Source organism: Schistocerca gregaria, chromosome 6 (genome assembly GCF_023897955.1).
Source record: "Schistocerca gregaria isolate iqSchGreg1 chromosome 6, iqSchGreg1.2, whole genome shotgun sequence".
Classification (NCBI taxonomy): domain Eukaryota; kingdom Metazoa; phylum Arthropoda; class Insecta; order Orthoptera; family Acrididae; genus Schistocerca; species Schistocerca gregaria.
Window position 1 is genome coordinate 388,137,027 of NC_064925.1, and position 23,805 is coordinate 388,160,831.

The 23,805-nt window shown below is 40.8% G+C and overlaps 1 protein-coding gene across 1 annotated transcript in view; it reads right to left on the bottom strand.

The window, feature by feature from the left end:
• Positions 1-7,674: 7,674 nt before the first annotated feature.
• LOC126278074 (UDP-GalNAc:beta-1,3-N-acetylgalactosaminyltransferase 2-like) overlaps positions 7,675-23,805 on the bottom strand; it is a 141,906-nt gene continuing 125,775 nt past the window's right edge. Inside the window, exons 6-7 of the mRNA XM_049977904.1 lie at positions 15,377-15,634; positions 7,675-8,080 (exon numbers count right to left, since the gene is read on the bottom strand). Coding sequence (XP_049833861.1) covers positions 7,843-8,080; positions 15,377-15,634 — 496 coding nt within the window. The 3' untranslated portion in view covers positions 7,675-7,842. The remainder of the gene's footprint in view (positions 8,081-15,376; positions 15,635-23,805) is intronic.

Below are 23,805 nucleotides of genomic sequence, written 5' to 3' on the forward strand. Positions count from 1 at the left end.
AAGGAGTGCCTCCTCCATTACTCAATACCACCCGAGACTGGAACAACTGAACCACATCCTTTGCCAAGACTTTGATTACCTACCGCCATGCCCTGAAAAGTGGTGCATCCTACAAAAGATCTTTCCCACCCCTCCTAAAGTGGTGTTTCATCACCCACTCAATTTCCACCTAGTCCAGCCTTATGTCACTCCCAACCCCTTACCACAGGCACCATAATCCTGTGGAAGACCTGCCCAAACCATCCACCCAGCACTTCCTGTTCCCGCCCTGTCACAGGTTTACCCTACCCCAACAGAGGCCAGGCCACTTGTTAAAGCAGCTATGTCATATACCAGATCTACTGCAATCATTGCACAGCTTTTTATATTGGTATGACAACCAGTCAGCAATCCACCAGGGCAAATGGCTATCGCCAAACTGTGGCCAAGAGCAAAGTTGAGCATCCTGTGGCACAACATGCAGCTGGATGTAACACACTTGTTTTCAATGGCTGCTTCAAAACCTGGGTCATCTGATCCTCTCCTGCACCACCAGCTTTTCTGATCTGTGCAGACAGGAGTTATCCTGTGTGCCCGACCGAGACTCGAACTCGGGACCTTTGCCTTTCGCGGGCAAGTGCTCTACCAACTGAGCTACCGAAGCACGACTCACGTCCGGTACTCACAGCTTTACTTCTGCCAGTATCCGTCTCCTACCTTCCAAACTTTACAGAGGCTCTTCTGCGAAGAGGGTAGGAGACGGATACTGGCAGAAGTAAAGCTGTGAGTACCGGACGTGAGTCGTGCTTCGGTAGCTCAGTTGGTAGAGCACTTGCCCGCGAAAGGCAAAGGTCCCGAGTTCGAGTCTCAGTCGGGCACACAGTTTTAATCTGCCAGGAAGTTTCACATCAGCGCACACTCCGCTGCAGAGTGAAAATCTCATTCTGGAAACATCCCCCAGGCTGTGGCTAAGCCGTGTCTCCGCAGTATCCTATCTTTCAGAAGTGCTAGTTCTGCAAGGTTCGCAGAAGAGCTTCTGTAAAGTTTGGAAGGTAGGAGACGGATACTGGCAGAAGTAAAGCTGTGAGTACCGGACGTGAGTCGTGCTTTGGTAGCTCAGTTGGTAGAGCACTTGCCCGCGAAAGGCAAAGGTCCTGAGTTCGAGTCTCGGTCGGGCACACAGTTTTAATCTGCCAGGAAGTTTCACATCAGTGCACACTCCGCTGCAGAGTGAAAATCTCATTCTGGAGGAGTTATCCTTATAACACATTCTCTGCTACCATAATTATCCTGGACTCAACTTACAGCAACCTACTCTCCCCATGCCCTCCAGTCAACAGTTTCTGCTCTCTCTATCCTGTCATCATCACCCTGTTCATGTCTCCCAATCTTCATTGTGTGCCACCCTCTGCTAATGCCCCTGCTCCTCTAGCCCCTTTCCCTTTTGTCTACTTTTTGCTCCCTCCCTTTGCCCCCTCCTCCCCCTTCCCTTTACCCTCCATATTTCCCTGTCTCACAGCCTCCTGACGCTGTGCCTGGTGGCAGTCTTGTCATGCCTCCATACACTCCCTGCACACTCCACCAGATGGCACTCCTCTCTTGCCCCACCCGTACCCTGCCACATGACAGTTTCATTCCAGTTTGAGCTGCCGGAGATGGCGGCTATGTGTATGTGAGGTCTGCTTACTTGGTTCAATGAATATGTTTGTGTGTCCTTTTATAAAGATGGTTTTGGCTGAAACCTAAACAAGAATTTGTCTTTCTGTGGTGCCTGTCTGCAGCTGAAAGTGTTATATTTACAGTGAGTATCAGTCTATCCTTTTCCTTACATTGCTCAGAGTAACAGAGATATTCACAAGTTAACACTAAAATGATCTGTATTACCCTTTAAACTAACTAATTGATTGTGTGAGTCACGAATTTTTGGAAAAGCACACCCACTGTCATTTTTACATATAGAAGACTAAAAAAATCTGGAGAATTGATGCTAGCTGATGTTTATGAGTTTTGTAACAAATCCTATCAGAATAAGAAATAGTTAGCTGCATTTAAAGACAGTTAAAAGGAATTATACAATGAAAGTCCAGGATGACATAACAACAATATGGTAAAGATAGAGTGCTACTTACCACACAGATGAGGTGTTGAGTCACAGACAGGCACAGTGAAGAAGAATACTAAAAATATTTCAACTTTCAGACAAAGTTCTTCTTCAGATGTAGAAAACACACGCACACACATTCATACAAGCACAGCTCACATAAATATTACCACTGTTCCCTCCTGTTGCTGAGAATAGTGTATGTGAGGTTTCTATTCCTGGAGGACTTTTTCTGAAAGCCAAAATATTTCTGTCATTCATTTTCATTGTGCCTGTCTGCAATGCAACACCTGCATCATGTGGTGAGTAGCAACCTACCCCTTCCATATTACATGAAATTACATTACTACTATCCTATGAGAGAGAAGTCAGAAGTCAAAGCTGCACTGAAATTTGTTCTATGACTTGAAGAAGAAGAGAAGAAGAAGAAGAATTGGACATGCATTTAAAGAAATGATCAGTGACCAGGAAGGTGAATTTTAAAATTAAGTAGTTCACGAAATTAAACACAAAGGAGGAATAACATAGAGACAGATAGCTAAACCAACTGAATAACAGCAATGAATAGAAATGTGTACAAGAACTGAAATGGAAACAACTTTAGTGTTTTAAAGTGAAGGAGCCATAGTTAAACTGCCTGCGCACCCTAGGATTTGTTTGCAATGGAAGAAGATGTGAGGCAGTCAACTCTCTGGCACCTGTCATGCAGGACATCACGCCACCTCCAGTAGATTCCTTAACTGCTCCACGTCCCAGACAACAACCAACAACACACCAATGACAACAGGCCATGTCAGCAGCAGCACCATTGCCCAGCAGTAACACCTCAGTCTGTGGAAGTGAACCAAGTAAGTGATAAATCTACAGAAGTGCAGACTTCCCAGAACACAGACCCATAAATGTACTTAGGTGCTTTCATAGACAAACATTCAGTGAAGTTATTCCTTGATGTTGGTGCTTCTGAGTTCTTTCTAAACCAATGCCACAATCAATGGACCACTCCACTGGTGACAGTACACAAGACCTGCAGCACTTTGAAACTTTGTGGTAACTTTAAAGTGATGATAGTGACACAAGTTGTTCCAAAAACTCTCTCCAAATGGGACTCATAAGGTACAATGGTATTGACTGACTGCTGTGCCACCATCCTACACTGGTAGGCGTTACTGGATCGAGTTATGGAGGGGCATGACGTCAGCACTCCACTCTCCTGGCTGTTGTAAGTTTTCGTGACCAGAGCCGCTATTTCTCAGTCAAGTAGCTCCTCAATTGGCCTTGTCAGGGCTGAGTGCACTTCGCTTGTCAACCGTGTTCGGCAGGCCCAGCCGGTGAACCATCCAAGTGCTAGCCAAGCCCAACAGTTGATGGTAACCGGTATTACCACCATGGCAAGGCCTTGGCACATGAAGTGAGGGGGAAACTTAAATCTTGCTGATCCCAGATAAACTCTTTGCAAAATTAGACAAATTCAGTTGACCATGCAGAGGCATATTTTCAAATTCCCTTAGATGCAACATCACAGGCTTACCTGGTGCTCAATATGCCATAAGATCATCCCCGGCCATGTTTCAACATTTTATAGAACAACTACTACAACACATTCCAAACTGTTATGTATACGTCAATGATATCTTGGTTACAGTGACAATCCCAGAGGACCATCTTTGCAACCTTGACCCCTAGTTCCACGATCTGGCAGCAACAGGACTCAGATGCATCCCACTTAAATGGTCTTCCATGCAACTGTGCTCTATATATTCCAGGTTCGAACACTCAGCCATTAGACAAAAACCAATGGAAGATTATGTCATGCCATTGACAACATGCAGCCAGCTGAGAATGTGACAGTCTTAAAAATGTTTCTGGCTAAGATCAACTATTATGACCCCTTCAGTGCAAACCTTGCTGAGCTTCCTTACCCACTGAACCAGCTTTGACACCCAAATGCACGTACTGGATGGTCACCTCACTGTCAACAAGCTTTCCATGCTTTTGAAGATTGCATTACGAGAGCAATGTGTTTGACAACATACGTCCCTGGTCTGCCACTAGTAGTAATGACCAATGTGTCCCCTCACAATATAGGCATCACCTGTCTAGTAAACATCCTGATGCCACACAGCACCCTACTGTATTGCTTCTAAGGCCTTATCTCTCTCACAGCAACACCACTCTCAAATAGAACAGGAGGCCCTGGCTTTCATCTACGCAGTCTAGAGATGTATATTATTCCTTTTCTGACAGAAATTTCATTTTGCCATAGGCTATTGGCCACTATACACCACCTCTGGCAGGCAGCATTGCTTTCCAGACCACTCCCAGCACTGGGTGGTGCACTACTCTCATTTTTAGTATTCTTTGTACTGTCAGGAAGTGATGTTACATGGTAATGTGGACACTATAGCCCAATTCCCTGACTCAGCTTTTGACAAACATAAATTGCTGTTTTTCCAGCTTGATTCAGATTTGGATTTGGCCATTTCAGCTTTCTGCTTCACATGACATAATGTCACGGTTGCCACTCACCTGACATTAAGTGTCTCAGTCACTTTCTGCAACAGGGGTGATTGGAACATCTAACAACCACAATTATCACTCTTACTTGTCATGGCAAAATTGAATACACCTAAACCAAGGGGTTCTATTGTGGACCTCTGAGGAGGACTGTTGTCACTACCTGATTCCTCCCTCTCTTTGACCACAACCACTGCACCTGCTGCACACTGTCCACTGTGCCATGCGCAGATGAAAAGTTCTGCATGACAACATACATTCTGGTTCAAAACTGACTACTACACTTTGGATCTTGCTCACCAATGTTACATCTGTCAAACTGAGCGATCCCAGTGATTCTCTTCTTGGTCTGATGCAGTGGAACTGTGCGAATGTATCCACTTAGATTTTGCTGAACCATTTTCAGGCTCTGTGTGGCTGTGACTGATTCATTTTTTCACATCCCTTTTGTGTTCCACATGTCCCAGATCACTTCTATCGCAACTGTGGAAAAATGTTAGTCCTTGAAGGCACTCAATGCAGTTTGATTTCAGATAATGGGGTTCTTTTCACCTCCAATGACTTCGAACAATTTTGCACCTTTAATGGGAGTCAACATCTCCATACCATGCTTTTTCACCTGGCTGTCATCAGTAGCGCATAACAATGTGTCCGCATTTTCAAGACTTAGCTCCACAACAAAATAATGTCCACTACAGCACCTAACACCCTATGTAGTTTTTTGGCAACTTTCAGGGTTACCCAGATTAAAGGCCACGGCCTGTTGGAGTGGTTTCCTGGCTGCCCTCATTGCATCCTCTTGAATATGCTGCACCTGTCACCGGTGCATGTCTCCATTGAAGTCTCTCCACTCTATGTGGGTCCATAAAACTAGCCATCATCCACCCTGGATCCATGGAACAATCTCTGCCCACCACAGTTCAATGATGTATGCTATGGCCTCCATCCTTTTCTGCGGCCTTTCTGCGGCACCACTGAAATCAATTTTGCCTCTGCCATCCTGGTCAGCACCCACACGATTCTTTGCCCCCGGGTGATCCTTTGGTTCTGTGGTGGCTCATGCAACTTCCATTGATCCTCATCCTGCTGCATTCTTCTGCAGCGATGCTCATACACACAGATCTGGTTGGTTGGTTGATTTGTGAGAGGGGACCAAACAGCGATGTGATCGGTCCCATCAGGTTTGGGAAGGAGGTTGCATTTCCCTGGAAAGCGCATGCAAAATGTAGCAAAATGACACCTTTCCCACTCTCTAGCTCAATTACAGCAGCTCCTAGGGCAATTTAAAAAAAGACCATTCACACATTTTTGGCTGGTTTTTGAAAAGTTTACATAGCCATATTTCAAGAATGGCTTGAGATAAAAAAATTGAAATTTGAAATTTTTCTTAGTCTCAGTACCCACTATAACTATACTAAATTTTAGCAAAGTCTACAATGGTGAGGTAAAATAGGTGTGTTGATTTGACATAGAATGAACCTTAAGAGTGTTTTAGTTGCGCCTGTCTACAACTTTTAACATGTCTTCTTTATGGCAAGTAGCAATCTATCTTTTCCTTATACTGTTGTTATCCCAACCAACATTGCATGAAGCAACTACAGAAATCATTGTGAAACATATGACGAACATATCCATTAGGACAGTGCAGAGAAATTTGGCAGTAATGGGTTATGGCAGCAGATGAATAATGCAACTCCCTTTGCTAACAGCATGACATCATCTGCAGCACCTCTCCTGGGCTTGTGACCATACCAATTGGACCCTAGATGACAAAAACTGTGCCCTGGTCAGATGACTCCTGATTTCAGTTGGTAAGAGCTGATGGTAGGGTTCAAGTGAGCCACAGACCCATGAAGTTATGGACCCAAGCTGTCAACAAGGCACCGTGCAAGCTCTTGGTGACTCCATAATGGTGTGGGCTATGTTTACATAGAATGTACAGGGTCCTCTGGTACAATTTAACTGACCAGTGACTGGAAATGATCATGTTCGGCTACTTGGAAACTATCTGCATCCATTCATGAATGATGGAATTTTTAGGGATGACAATGCACCACATCACTGGGCTACAATTTTTCACCATTGGTTTGACCACCCAGATCGCCTGACTTGAAACCCACTGAACATTTTTTGGATACAGTCAAGAGATCAGTTCATGCACCAAATTCTGCAGCAGCAACACTTCCATAATTATGGACAGCTATAGAAGCAGTAAGGCTCAATATTTCTGCAGGGGACTTTCAATAATCTGTTCAGTCAACACAGGTCCAACTCGATATTAGAAAGCATTCCATAACTTTTTTCACTTTGGTGTACTAGTACCGTGCTGTTCAATACAGTCACGTTCGTTATATAGCTAGGAGTAATGTTGCAGAGTGGTAAGAAATGGAATATGCAAATTAAGGATGGTGGTAGGGAATGCAAATGGTTGACTGTGGTTTACTGAGAGAATTCTAGGAAATTGTAGCTTATCTATACAGGACACTTGTAGGACCAATTCTTGAATACTCTTCAAGTGTTTTGTATTTCCACCAGGTCAGATTAAAAGAAGATATCCAAGCAATTCATGGGCATGCTCCTAGAATTGTTACCAGCACGTTTGATCAACATGCATGAATTCAAATGTGAATCCCTGAAGGGAAGGTGATATTCTTTTCTTGAAACACTAAATTGAGAAAGTTAAGGGAACCAGAATTTGTAACAGACTGCACAATAGTCTTGCCTACTGCTACCGACATACATCTCATGTAGTGACCATGAATTCAAGAAAGAGAACTCAGGACTCAATGGAAGAATACAAACAGTCATTTTGGAGCAACATGTATATATGTATACCTGAAGACCTAGAGGAGGCCTTTACAAAGTGGTGGATGAATAAGACTGGTAGCATCCTCTCACATTTACAAGTCCTACCCTTTGTTAGCTTTTACAATTTTCACAACAAAAGTCTACTTCAACTACACTGTAATGAGGAGTGCGAGCAGTATAGAAATGACATATCACTCCCTACACACTAAAAGAGCTAAAAGGTGAGAGTTGATGCTGTGTTCATTAGAAAAAAAATGCATACTCAGTAGCTCTTACGACAATCACCTTTATGTGACATCATTCTGTCCACAGATAAACATGTTGTATTTACTGTCAACAGAAATGAATGGAATGGCAGGTAATCAGTACAATGGCAGATGATCCAGATATATTTACACTTTGTGAATCATTTGACAGGTCTTTCTTTATATGTCAATTGCTTAAGCAGAGACATTGCCATTTTTCTGATATACTTTCCATAAGTGTCTCATTGAATCAGGTGTCAGTTCTCCAGTATTGCACAACTGTAGATTCTGCTCCGTTCTCGCAGCATAGGTGCATTCCCAGATGCAGGGACCTTTATGTTGCCATACTTGTGCATCCTCCAGCCAAACACCCATGCTCACATCTTCTCCTTGTGGCATGTGTACTTCTTGCTGCTGTGATTTATATATTACTCTGCAAGTGAAAAATAGAGAAAGACAGAGTTAGAAAAACAATACTTCCATATCAGTTTGCATACAGTTCAAAACTATGGTGTGCATTATTTGTTAACAATGCTATTGACAATTCATTATGTTCTGTAAAATGGTAAATAGTTTTGTCATTACACATTTCTTTTCATTATATTTTTTACTGAGAATATAAATGGTATTATTGTTGTAAAGAAATTGACACATTTCAGAACATAGTGAGAGATTTCATTTATGATCCATGGAACAGTCAAATGGTTAAATGGTATTTAACCAAACTAGGAATACTTGCTGTAAAGCAGGCAAAAGCGAATACAAATGTCTAAAAAATGAGAAAGACCTGAAGTGTAAAATAGTTAAACTGGGATGGCGAGAGGACAAATGTAAGGATTTAGAAGCTTGTATCACTAGGGAAAAGATAGAAACTGCCTACATGAACGTTAACGAGGGATTTGGAGAAAAACGAAGCAGCTGTATGAATATCAAGAGCTTAGACTGAAAGCCAGTCATAAGCATAGAAGGGGAAGCTGAATGGCGGAAGGAGTATGTACAGGGTCTGTACAAGGGAGATGTACTTGAGGGCAATATTACAGAAATGGAAGAGAACATAAATGAAGATGAGATGAGAGATATGATACTGTGTGAAGAATTTGATGGAGCACTGCACTACAGCAAGAACAAATGCGACTTCCGTAGTAACATTATGAAAAAGATAGTTGCTACTCACCATAAAGCACAGATGATGACTCGCAGAGGGGTACAACAAAAAGACTGTCAGAAAGTGAGCTTCCAGCCAACAATTTCACTGGAAATAGACAACATACAACATATATATACACACTCTCTCTCTCTCTCTCTCTCTCTCTCTCTCTCACACACACACACACACACACACACACACACACACACACACACACGCTCAGAGTCTCGGGCTGCTGAGGCCAGATTGTGGGAGAAGCAACTGGGGGGGGGGGGCATACGGAGCAGTCAGGGGGAGAGAGGGAAGGGATAGCATGGTAGCAGGGTAGGGTGGGATGGGGTGGGATGCGGGGGGGGGGGGGGGGGGGGGGGACAACAAATTGCTCCTTGTGGGAGCATACAGGCACGAGGTGAAGAGATGGTGGGCAGCTAGGTGAAATTGGGAGGTTGGACAGGGGAGCCGGGAGGGAGGGAGGGGAGGGGGGGTCGCAGAAAAGGAGAGAAGTAGAAAGACTGCAGGTGTATTGGTGGAACAGAGGGCTGTTAGTGCTGGAATGGGAACATGGAAGAAGCTATATAAGTACGGACAATGATTAACGAAGGTTGAGGCCAGGAGGGATACAGGAACATAGGATATATTGCAGGGATAGTGTCCACCTGCACAGTTCAGGAAAGCTGACGGTCGTGGGAAGAATCCAGATGGCACAGGCTATGAAGCAGTCACAGAAATGAAGAATGTCATGTTGGGAGACATGCTCAGCGACGAGATAGTCCAGCTGTTTCTTGGCCACAGTTTGTCAATGGCCATTCATGTGGACAGACAGTTTGCTGGTTGTCATGCCCATGTAGAATGCAGCACAGTGATAGCAGCTTAGCTTGTAGATCACATGACTGGTTTCACAGGTAGCTCTACCTTCGATGGGGTAGGTGACGCTTGTGACTGGACTGGAGTAGGTAGTGTTGGGATGGTGTACGGGACAGGTCTTGTATATAGGTCTTTTACAGGGATATGAGCCATGAGGCAAGAGTTTGGGTGATGGGGGTGAGTATGGATGGACAAGAATATTGTGTAGGTTCAGTGGGCAGCAAAATACCATTGTGGGAGGGGTGGGAAACACAGTGGGTAGTATATTCCTCATTTCATTTCAGGGCATGACGAGAGGTAGTCAAAACCCTGGCAGAGAATGTGATTCACTTGCTCCAGTTCTGAGGGGTACTGAGTCATGTCCCCCTCATGAGGAACTGAATCACTTTCTCCACCAGGATTTTAACTACCTCTTGTCTTGCCTTGAAATGAGGAATGTACTACCCACCATCCTCTCCACCCTTCCCATAGTGGTAGGCTCATATCCCTGCAACAGACCTGGATGCAAGACCTGTCCCATACATCCTCCCAGCACCACCTGCTCCAGTCCAGTCAGAAGCATCATTTATCCCATCAAAGGTAGGGCTACCTGTGAAAACAGTCATGTGACCTACACACTAGGTTCCAACCACTGTGCTGCACTCTACATGGCCATTAGAACCAACAAGTTGTCAGGCACATGAATGGCCACCAATAAACTGTGGCCAAGAGAGTTGGATCACCCAACACAACCTTTTTCACCAACACACCCTCAGTTTTTCCACTTCGATCCTTCTGCTAACTCCACCCCCCTCCTTCCCCTCCATCTAACCTCCCGACTGCACCTAGCTGCCCACACTCTCACCACCTCGTTCTGGCACGCTTCCACAAACGACACTTGATCAGCCCCCTCCCCAGCCCAGCCTCCTCCTTGACCTCATCACCCAGTTGCTTCTCCCGTCATGTGCTGCTGCTTGCAGTCTGGCCTCAGCAGCCAGAGAGAATGGTCATGTGTGTGAGTTGTGTTTGTGTGAGTGTTTGTATGTATGTTGTTTATTTCTAATGAAGGCCTTGTTGGCTGAAAGCTCACTTTCTGGTAGTTTTTTTGTTGTGCTTACCTGTGATTCAGCATCTCCGCTATATGGTGACTAGCAACTATCCTTTTCATAATATTTTCCACAATGGAACATAGCACTTTATAATGAAACTCATAAGCTACAATAAAGTACACATTGTGTGTAGCACTAGACACACTGGTTTGACAACAGTAATGTAGGTTGTAGAGTAGGCTGAAACTCGTTTGTGATTGTGTAAATAATACTGTTTCTTTGACGGCTCACCAGTGAGTGCCAGGCGGCTTACCTAAGTTAGCTCTATAAGCAGACCTGTGAACTGTATAGACACATGACCACTGAAATCGCATGCGACATGAGTGAAGGTACAGTATATCACACTGAAAGACCCATGCTGAAACAAGGCTGTGGCAGTAGACAACATTCTATTAGAACTACTGATAGTCTTGAGAGAGCTAGCCATGAGAAAACTCTTCCATCTGGTGAGCAAGATGTATAATACAGAAGAAATACCCTCATGTAAGCAGCTGCCATCAGATGTGAATATTATCGAACTAACTGTTTAATAAGTCATTGTTGCAAAATTTAACACAAATCCTTACAGATCAAGGGAAAAATGATAGACGCCGATCTTTAGGGAAATCAGTTTGGATTCCACAGAAATTTAGGATCATGCTTGGCAATACTGACCATACAACATCTCTTAAAAGATAAGTAAGGAAAGACAAACCTATGTTTATAGCACCAGTAGATTAGAGAATTCTTTTGACAATACTGAATGGAATACTCTCTTTGAAATTCTGAGAGTGCAAGGGTAAAAAAGAGGAAGTAAAAGACTATTTACAACTTGTACAGAAACCAGATGGCAGCTGGAAGTGTTAAGGGGCATGAAAAGGAATCACTGGCTGAGTAGGAAGTGAGACATGGTTGTAGCCTATCCTCAATGTTATTTAATCTGTATATTGTGCAAGCAGTATAGGAAACCAAAGAAAAATTTGGAGTAGGAATTAAAGTCCATGGAGAACAAATAAAAACTTTGAGGTTTTCTAAAGACATTGTGATTCTGTCACAGACAGCATATGACATAGAGGAGGACTTGAATAGAATAGACAGTGTCTTGAAAGGAGGAAATAAGATGAGCACCAACAAAAGCAAAACAACAATAATGGAATTTAGTCAAATTGAATCAGGTGATGCTGAATGAATTTGATTAGGAAATGAAGACACTTCAAAGCAGTAGACGAGTTTTGCTATTTGGGCAGCAAAATAATTGATGATGGTCGAAGTAGAGAGGATACAAAATGTAGACTGGCAATGGCAAGAAAAGCATTTATGAAGAAGAGAAATGTCAAGCACAGATTTAAGTGTCAGGAAGAATTTTTTGAAAGTATTTATAGGGAATGTAGCCGCATATGGAACTGAAACATGTACAATAAACAGTTTAGACAAGAAGACAATAGAGGCTTTTGAAATGTGGTGCTACAGAAGAATGCTGGAGATTAGATGGGTAGATCATATAAATAATGAGAGGCTACTGAATAGAATTGAAGAGGAATCTGTGACACAACTCGACTAGAAGAAGGGATTGTTTGGTAGGACACATTCTGAGACATCATGGGATCACCAATTTAGTACTGGAGGAGAGTGTGGGGGTTAAAAATCTTAGAGGGAGACCAAGAGATGAATACAGTAAGCAGACTCAGAAGAATGTAGGCTGCAGTAGCTACTCAGAGCTCAAGAGGATTGCACAGGTAGAGAAGCATGGAGAGCTGAATCAAACCAATCTTCGAACTGAAGACCATGACACAACACAACTACTTATAGAAATGTAGTACTGCCACAAGAAGTAACACTTCATTTACAGCAGCAATTTATTTTGGAAGAAAAAGCACCATTGCAAGTTATTCTTAAGTTCTCCCACCTATTTGTGTCATTTACTTCGTGTTTGGAGGATGATAGTCAGGACAGTAAGACACTGGGAATTTCATCAGTGAGTCATCAAAAAGAAAGAAGCATGTGTTACACACAAAAAATTCTACAACAAAGGAATGATCATCTGCAGCATTATTTGGCATGAAACAAATAAACTTGATAACACATATGGTATTGGAACTTGCTAGATGACAGTTCTGCAACATTAATGATATGGAATTAAAAGCATAAGAAACTAAATTCAATGAATTCTTCCTAACAGAAGCTAAAAACATATGGCCAAAAAATGATCCATCAAGAAAACACCAATAAATTTACTTATATGGGACCACACCTACTGTTCGTCACTGATTTCATCCAAATGAGGTCTGTTCAAAAAATCCCAGAACTTTGTTTAAAAAAATTTTCTACACTTACCTTTTACTTACTGCACGTAGTCTCATTCGAAATACTCTCCTCCGCAATTGAAACCTTGCTCCCAATGCCAATTCCACTTCCAAAAGCAGTCTTGGTACTCCTCTTGCTCGATTAGCTGAAGCGCTGTCTGTGAATTTTTTTTTATCTCATCTATCATTGCAAATCTTCATCCTTTCAATACCGTTTTCAACTTTGGAAATAAGAAAAAGTCTCAGGGACCAGGTTCAGAGAGTATGAAGGATGAGGCAACACAGTGACTTTGTTTTCTTGTGCAATAGTCATGCACTAACAGAGATGAATTTGTGAGTGTGTTATCATTATGAAAGAGCCATGAATTGTCTCACCACATCTCAAGCCGTTTCCTTCTCATCTCTTATTTTCTCACAGGCATTGCAACACAACTCAATAGTAACATTGATTAACAGTTTGTCCCTATGGCACGAATTCATAATGAATTAATTGTTCAAACTCAAAGAAAACTATCAGCATGGCTTTGACATTTAACCTGACCTGATGAGCTTTTTTGGGCCTTGTAAAACATTTCTGACCCATTGTGAAGACTGAACCTTGATCTCAACATACACATACCACCACCAGTTATGATTCTCTTAAGGAACATCTCATTTCCATTCACACAACACAAAAGCTCTTCACAGATTGTGAGGCAAAGGTCTTTCTGGTCCGGACTCGTGAGCCGTGGGACAAACTTGGTGGCAACACGGTGCATTCCTAGATGCTGTGTCAGGATTTCATGACATGTTCCAACTGAAATGTTACATTCTTCTGCAAGTCCTCAGACAGTCAGTCATCAATTGGCATGCACAATTTTGTTGACGTTCCTGACATGAGCATTGTCGATAGATGTCGAAGGACGTCCTGAACAGGGGTCATCGTTAACTTCCATCTGGCCATTTTAAAAGTGTTTGAACTATTCCTATCACCAAGTAGAGCTTGAACACTAATCACCATGGATTTCCTGCATCATTTGAGCTTCACGCAAAATTTAATGCAGGTGCGTTGCTCCTCTGACTCTGCCGCCTCGAAATTCGCGAACTGTGCAACACAGTGTTCTACTCAATACAGCACTGAACAATAACAGAAATACAATAATTAAACTTACAAAAGTTACACATTAAATACAAGCATTTGCAGGGATGCCAATCATATTTCGCTCCAACACAGCAGCACGAAATTACGAATGTTCCAGAATACAAGGGTTTACCAGAAATGAAAGTGACAGAAGTGGGAGCTCCAGATAGACTAGCATTTAGAAAAAAATTGCATATTTGGTGCAAGTCAGACGAGGCAGAGCCATTTATGTTAGTGTAGTTTGCAGGAAGTAGTTGGCACAGTGGAAAGAGTATAGAACAGTAATCCAAGGGTTGTTGGGTCAAGTCTACACACAGAAGCTTTTTTCTATTTTTAATTTTTATGTTACACTGTAAATAAACAAAAATAATGCTTGTATTTATTAATATTTCGACAAAAGGCATGAAAAGAAAATGGCAAGGAAAATTTGCAATTGTAAATAAACTTCCAGGTATGGATTGTGATGTGCACATGATAACTTCATGTATAAAATTAGATACCTTTAATATTGTAAACTTGATGATTTGCATCGTAAAATCAGGAGAAGCAGTAATTGTTTCAGCATTTTGCACCAGTTATAAATGTCACATTTTTTACAATTAAATGATTACATTGATGTTTTAAAGTTTCTATAGCAACACAAAACTGGTTTGCACTCATACAAAGTTTTTTAGTTGAGAGCTAGCATGTTAATGAGCTCCATATCTAGCTAGCATAGTTCCCAATGGCCAATGGATTGATTTTACCTGCACTGGGAAACTATCGCCCACATGCAAGGGCTGAGGGCTGATTGAAGGTCAAAATGAAACAATCAGAATACAAAGTGTTTTATGCTTTTATTATAATACCTTCTTGGAATATTATTTGCAGAGTCCTCATGGACACTGTAAGTACAATCATTTGTTGGAAATTTATTTGCAATCCCAAATTTCCTTTGCCTTTCCTTTTCATGCTTTTTGTGAAAATATTAAGAAATACAACATTTAACATTTGAGCATTCTGGCCTGAGATGCTGGAGTTGAAGGTCATGTGTGCATGAGATGTGCTTGCTTGTGTTTATGACTAGTATGTGTTTCTCTGTTGCTGGTTAAGGCTGTGGCCAAAAGATTTATGTGAATGCCTTATCTCTTTTAATTGTTCCTGTCTGTAACTTAATGTGTCTTCTTTACAGTAAGTTGAAATCTATTATTATTATTATTATTATTATTATTATTATTAGATACATTACCTTTCAACAAGATCCCAACTCAGCACATAACCACCACCACAAGGAAATGGTGGATATACCTTCCAAGGATGGGGAGCTGGTTCACGCCATTTCCCTGCACTCTGCGGTTTCCATTCCTTACGGAAGGAGCCCCACCATGTCCAGGATTTACTAGCTTTTTCTGTCAATTCTTGCATCACAATTCTTGTGTCAACAAATACATCATCATCTGTTTTCATCACAAAATGTGGTTGAGTGGACCAGCTTTGTTCCTTTAACCTAATGCAGGAGAAAAAGTATTGGATTGGAGACTATTTTTAATAGCAGTATTTTAAAATCAATGTCATTTATTCCAATAAATAAGCTCTAAAAGCACACAAAAATATCTCTGCATAGACCGTGCAATAAAATAAGTTGTCAGTAACATAAAACAATTTTTAAAAAATCTTTACATCAAAACACAGCCTGTTATTTTTCAACGCAATGAATAATAATTTCAGTGCAGCTCTAAGTGCATCATAAAATCTTGTTTTTTTTTTTTTGGACGTACAGAGAATAACCATACATTATTCTTGTTAGTGAATCTGTAGATATAAACATGAATAATAAAGATTTTGACTGTAAAAGAGAAGAGAACTTCTATGCTGACTGGTGATAGAATACTGATATTGTAAGTACACTACAACTAACCTAAGCAATTTCTATTAGTTTCAGGGCATCTACCAGGAAAATAGATCACAGCACTCCTAACTTCTGGAAGAATAGATTTCTTTTCTAGGGGTCATAGAGGCACCACCAGATATCAGAATGAAAACCAAGTAGCTGGTGCAACACTACTGTCAACTGATGTGGCACCATTACCCATATGGTGCTTGTCACTAGGAGAACCCTTTGATGAGACTATGTCAAAATCCTGCAGATAAGCTGGCCCAAGGCCAGTCCGAGGCAGTTTTAATTTGATAGCAGTACAGACACAGTGGCAGTGCACATCAGTTGGCCTGTTTATTTGTGTTTACTCTCAGACTCTATTAGCGGTTGGTTGAGATTTGACATTACGCAAACTCGACTTTAATTGGAAAACTTACTTAAAACAGAAGCAATGCCCTAAGGAACATTGTGTTATCTACGTTAGTTTGTGAGTAGACTGCACAAAAGTGGCAGGGTCTGTGATACATGAAAATCAGACTTTGAATATTTTTGTGTTGAGGCAAGAGTCAACTCTTTCTTGGATGACAAGAGAGTGCTGTGTTGGGCTGCATGACTTACATGTCTCTTCCAGTTGACTCATACATTGTGCATGCAGCCGATCCTCTTCTTTGGGTCATCAGCTATGTCACTCTCACTGTTTAATTTTTCTCTGAAGACTGTATCAAATTAGAGGGAATAATATTAAACAATTATCTATTCTTGAAATAAATCATGTACTTGTAGAATCTTTTCAGTTCAACAACAATATATTTTCAACTCTCATCCCCAAAGTAACAATTATTCTGCACAAGCTTCAGCAAGCCAACTGGTTCCAAGATAAATGTCAGTATCGACAAAACACCAATTAAATTACATACGTGCTGCCTCATGCAGAGCCAAGATGTGAAGTCTCTCTATACAATACACACTTCATCTCTCCCTGTAACAATCATCATGACACCACAAACCACGGAACATTATACAAACACCCTTTGACTTTTTGATATAAATTCCAAGGTGCTGCTGGTAACCACTTGTCGGGGTCGCTCGTCCAATGCAGCTCCTGGCTTCTCGTGAGAGCTCTCCCTCCTGCATGCAAACATTTGTGTGGCACAGTAAAAAGGTTCTCTAACTCTCGTCATTAAAATAACAGGTGTTCGAGATGGTGGAGAGCCAAGTGTTTCTAGAATTTACACTGAAATCCTTGAAGCACTACATATTCCTCCCCTTAGCTCCAATACACGATATTTTACACATATTCATCATGTACATTAATATCTATCACAACAATAATTTATATTTCAATCGATATTCAATATATCTCTTTTAGTTCTTGTGTACTTAATAACTAAATTTTCCTTTACTTGTTTTTGTTTGTTCCAACAATCACTATCTGAGCATTTCACCCAACATTGGAGTTAGTACTTTTACATCTAGGAATCTTGCGGACAACATTTTTGATTTCCAATCACAAACCCCAAGTGGCATAGACTTTTGATTGCCTCGTTATTTAGTATAATTCTCTAAACTATCTTTTCTTTAGTACTTAACAGTCTCATTTCCTACAGTAGCTTATAGTCTGGATGAAAAGCTGGAGAAAACAAAATGAGCATGTTCTTTCTGACACTCATAAGTCTTAATAAAGATGTAAAGAATCTAAATTTATCAGAATAATCTCTACAAAATTGTGTGACTTCTGTCACAATACTGTCCTTCCCTTTAGGCACAGTACCTATACTTTACCTCTGGGTTGCTCCTATGGATGCACTACCTCCTTCCGTTTTGGTAGGTATGCCCCTTTCTTAATCCTATATTCTATGGTACAGGTCAATCCCCTTCTTGGTGCCCCTGGCCGCACGGTATAGATCAGCCTCTCTTCGGTCTGCCTATCTGCCATTTTCTTCATTCAATAAAAGCTGGGTGTGCCCCCCACTTATCCTTTGCGAGTAGGCCCCATGGTTTGTTGCCCTAGTATACATCTTTATGTATACTGTCGCTAAATATTACCTGGCAAAATTCAATTCTACTTCACACTTCACTCTTACGTCTGGGTACCTTATTTGATCCCCTAGAGTCCTCCACTACTTTTCAACTTCTACACTTTCAGCACACCTCATATTAATATATAATTCATTATATCATACCTTTCTTTATTCTATACTTGTCCCACTATCCTACAAATCATCCGAACAAATATTCGACTGATATTCCTAAATAATTATCACCAGTAGTTCCTACCTGGCTTATGCTCATTAGTTCTTCCTTAGTTTCTACTCTCCTTCATTTCTCTCACTTCCTTGTGTGATATAAAACTGTCTCTGTTCTTAAACATGTATAAATATATAAGAAGCAACAAAAGAAAAATAAGGGCCGATGCCGAACTGTCATATATCAACCATACAGTATATGCCTCTACCCAGATGTACATATGTCTTTTTTCCCTTCCATCCCTTGGTGGTTCTGACATTGCTTTAGGTTTCTAGCCCGTAATTTCCATGTTTGTGTCTAAGTGTAATCTTGTGTGTATGTCGATGTGTGTTCGTGCAGCCTGATTCTTTGGCCTACTTATGTGAAATAAGCTGAAGGCTATGGGAAGCCACAGAGAATGAGAATGACATTAGTGATAGAAGTATATGCAGACACATGTTGACGGTGTTGAGACAGCAACCAGCCACAAATTTATTTCCAGTTCCTTTATTCAAAAGGTACTGTTATTTCGAATCAGTATTATTCATCCTCAGATGGTTTCCATGCTTTCATCAAACATGTGGTGCATTTTTTTACAGATTAATTGTCCTAAAATATAAATAATACATAATTATAAGCACACCACACAGATGGTTGCATTACAGATTTGCATTGGAAGTGACTTATGTGAAATTCCGGTTTGGAGTGTAATGCAACCATCTGTGTGGCGTGCTTATAATTAGGTATTATTTATATTTTAGGACAATTAATCTGTAAAAAAAAAAACACCACATGTTGTAATGAAAGCATGGAAACCGTCTGAGGATGAATCATAATGACTCGAAACCGGTCACGGTACCTTTTGAATAAAGGAACTGAAAATAAATTTGTGGCTAGTTGCTGTCTCAATACCATCAACATTTGTCTTCAAATAACAGCCACGGTCTCCAACAATGTCATCATATGACAAAATTGCACAAATGCATATGGAAAGAGGGAATGATAGACCATACTCAAATGAGAAGTAAGAAAGGAAAAAATAGAGATGGTTGCTAAGATCGAAGGAGTAAAAGAAGATAGCCCCAAAGACAGGAAAACCATTCCCACCCCCCTTCCCCAGGATCCCTACTTTGCCGATACTTGAGTGAAAAGCTGGAGGAGGTACGATGTTAAACGTCTCCTGCAGAACAGACATTCCCACCTTCACCTTTGAAGCCCCCGAAGAAAAATCTTAGTAACACTTATGGAATGGCAAATGGTGAAGAAGGTCGTCTGAAAGGTGTGGTGTGTGTGTGTGTGTGTGTGTGTGTGTGTGTGTGTGTGTGTAGTGTCAGTCATGTCTTTACCTACATTACCCACCCCTTTCAGGATTGATACAAACCCTCCCATCGACATCACATCTCATAAAAGGTATAAATGTTCTACAAAAATACAAAATTATACACTACGTTAAGACAGTTAATTCATTAGTCACCTCATATTATATTATTCTTAAAACTCTGTTTACATAGTACCATCATATTACACCTTCTACCAGAATATTATTCTGTTCGTTCCATTTCATGTTTAGAGATCACTATCTATTCGTGATACTCTTAAATTAGTCACAATCTTGTAGCCATATTTGGTCACTTAAATACTAACATGATAGGATAGTTTAAGAGGTTATGAATAGATTACAGAATAGTTGAAGATTTGAAGGGAATTTGGTGTAGGAAAACTAATGTGGAAGTAACACTGAAAACAACTCAGGAACCAACGGTCGTCACTCCACCCGTTAACACAGAATGTTAACACCCTGGAGAACAGATGTGACTGCTCGGAACCTATGGATCTGAGATTAACCTCACTCGATTGATTACAGACCAATACTTATCGTTAAATGTGAAAGTCTCCCCACAACAAAACAATTACCATTTTACTAGGAAACATGACATTAAGTAAAGTTATTCTATGTTCTAATCTGTCCTGGACATGTTCGAATTCTTTCCATGAGTCATCTCTAACATTGCTATTATCATTAAGTATGGAAAAAGCAACATTTGAAACATTTCTGGAGATCATACTCTTGATAATTTCTTGATCTATAATTATCTCAAAAGGTTCCGCCAGACCACTTACATTTATCATGTCAAAGTTGGCTAGTTTTTCCTTAAAATTTCTCTCTACGTCATCAACTCGAGTTTTGACGCCTGCAATTTGTGACTGGACAATAGGGACCATCTTATCCTGTCTTTCTACGCTGTCTTTTAAGGCATACAACGTTTGTTTTACCACATCAAATGTAACATTGCATACATTTTGAAATGATCCTAATTTTTCAACAAGTTCCATTTCTATATTATTACATTTATCTTCAATGCCAAATTCAAATTTTTTAAGTTAAATCTTGGAATTGCACACCCTGTCTCTGGTTAAATTCAGTAAATAGTTGATTAATGTGAGTATTTGAAGAACTGGTTAGCTCATTCTTTAAATCTAACTTCAGATTTTCAACTCTCTTACTCAGAATGTCAAACTCAGTCTAACGCGGTTACATTTGTTGCTTGACTGTTTAATAAGATTTCACTTCGGCAACTTAAAACCTCACTGTGAGCATCTAATTTGGTGTTCAATTGTGCGTTCACTGAATCTAACTTAAAACTTTGATCACTTAGTTCCTGTCTTAAAGAAGCATTGTGAGCATGTAACTCTGCTCTTTGAGTGTCTAACTTAGCAGTTAGTTCTTTTCTCAAAGAGGCATTTTCATCACTTAGTTCTTTTCTTAAAGCCGCTGAATCTGCTCTCTGGGCTTTAAGTTAATTCACTACCTCAGACCGGTCTGGCACATCCTTACTCACTGTCATAACCATGGCTGGTTCTGAAGTTTCTCCTGTTTCTTGAATGCTTTCCATATCCTGAGTGATTTTTGACCAAGTGATCATCTAACACAACTTCACCTCTAAATGTAATAGCTACAGTACTATAGTCTTTGAACAGTTTCTTCTTCTTTTTAATTTTCTACTCGAATAATTATTGTTGTTCTCTCACCCGGCGTAGAGTTTTATGCTGCATCAGCGAGCAGGTGTAGAATCGGCACTGGTGAATAGCACAGGCGCCAGCAGTGTCGAACATTGGTTATGGCATCGGCGATCAGACGCAAAGTCAGCAACAGGGAACAATAGTGTTGCAGTCAGCAATGGTGGCAGGTTACTGCGTTGGCAGCTGGTTACTGCCTCGGCTGGTTACTGCGTTGATGTCAGTGGCTGGTTGCTGCATGTGTGAGAATTGCTTCCTTCCCACACCCAAATCTTCTTAATCAAAAAGTTGAGACCTTCCCTTCATTCTTTTGATGTTACCTTCTCCCATCTTATATTGTGTTGCATTAACAACTTTCTTCCTTTGGTTCAGTAGACACAATGCAATTACTCGAAACAGTTTCTCAGTCTTGATATGCGTGGTTGCTATGGCAACTCAAATATCTTCTTCCCGTTTTTGGCTTACAATTTCCCTTTTTCTTTGAGTCCTTTCTCTTGTTCGCCACGTTCTAACACTTTTTTGGATGACAAGAAACAGTGCTGTGTTGGGTTGCATGACTCACATGTCTCTTCCAGTTGACTCATACATTGCGTGTACAGCCGATCCTCTTCTTTGGGTCATCAGCTATGTCGCTCTCACCATTTAATTCTCCCCCAAAGATACATTAAAGGGAATAATATTAACCAAATCTCTATTCTTGAAATAAATCATGTACTCGTAGCATCTTTTCAGTTCAACAACAATATATTTTCAACCCTCATCTGCAAAGTAACAATTATTCTGTACAAGCTCCAGCAATCCAGCTGGTTCCATGATAAATGTCATAATCGACAAAACACCCATACAATTACGTATGTGCTGCCTCATACAGAGCCAAGACATGAAGTAAGAGTCTCTCCACAATACACACTTCATCTGTCTCTGTAGCAATCCTCATGACACCACAAACCATGGAACATTATACAAACACCCTTTGACGTTTTGATATAAATTCCAAGGTGCTCCTGGTATCCATTTGTCGGGGCCCCTATTCGGATGCAGCGCCTGTCTTCTCTTGACAGCTGTCCCTCCTGCACACACACACACACACACACATGTGTGACACAGTAGAAAGGCTCTCTCACCCTCGTCATTAAAATAATGGGTGATTGAGATGGTATTTCTAGAATTTACCCTGAAATTCTCAAAGCACTACAAGAGCCAGGGTTTTCCACCAGGGAGGAACTACAACAATTAATAATGCAAAATGTGCACAGTTAGTAGGAGCTAGTGGTATCAATGTTATTTTCAGTGCATACATTGGTGACTGTAACAGCAACATGCACTGTGCCATCACTGTTTATGGCTTTTCCACCATTTAATGAACAAAGTGAAGAGTGGGTGTTGATAACTGACAGTTGAAGTTACACTTGACTCTTTGGCAAGTTTCTTACATGGAAAGACTAAAGACAGTGCGCTTCTAGAAGCTTTCCCTGCAGGCAGAATATGCCATAATCTTTTGTGTGTGAATCCGGAATAGTAATATTACTTGTAAGGTTATAAGCCAAAATATTGGAAAAACAAATATTACTATTTTTGATGCATGCCTGAAAGATGATGGAATAAAAAGTGATGTTCTTGTCATGAAATCTTGAATTATGTCACTTACTACAGAAACTAGAGCCACTAATGCATATGGCAGAACCTGAGTTGTCTAGAATATTTTCTTCATCAAATGAATATTTCTGCTTGAAAAAACATATTACCACAGCTACGTTAGAACTTTGGCAGTGGAAAAAGGGCACAAACAAGTCTTGTGAAGACTGGACCACCAACCTATAGGAAATAAGGAGGAATTGTAGTTTTAAATGTCTGAGGAGACCAAACTATGCAGACATGCCAGTCGGCGACATTATTGTGTGTCTTACCCAACTCAGATGTGAGGAAGCATACACTGAGGAAATTTACTCTTTCTCTAATGTGACTATCTCAAGCATGTGAAATTGCCCACGCAGCCCAGACGTTTATGATGTAAGAAGATGTTGTGGTAGCTCTCTGACACCAGTAGTGCGGGACATAATGCCACCTCTGGTGGGGACCTCGACAATCTGTGGCACAGATCACATCAGAAATAATTGAGGCATGTGAGACAAACCTTTAAGCCCATGAATGTAACCATATGCCTTTGCTAGGAAAACTTCCAGTTTTATTCATTTACAATTACATCACTCACCCAGTAAACTTTCTTGTGGTAACTGAAGCGGACGATATTTTAGGGGCAGACTCTCACCAAGCTTTCGGATTTACAGTTCACGAAGAACTACATACCATGCACTCCCAATAACCTTGTGTCACCCTAAAGACTTTCTGTGATTAACATACTCAAATCTTCTAACGTGGATTACGGAAGCCACTGATTTTGAAGCTTACATCACTATTAAGCAAACGGCTGCCTTATGCTTTCTTTCAAAGTTTGCCCAGTGACCCTTGCTCTGAAGGATGCTTTCAGGACAGAAATTGATAGACTCACTCACGAAGATTTGTTAATGCCTTTTCTCCATAGCCAGCGGGCTACTCCA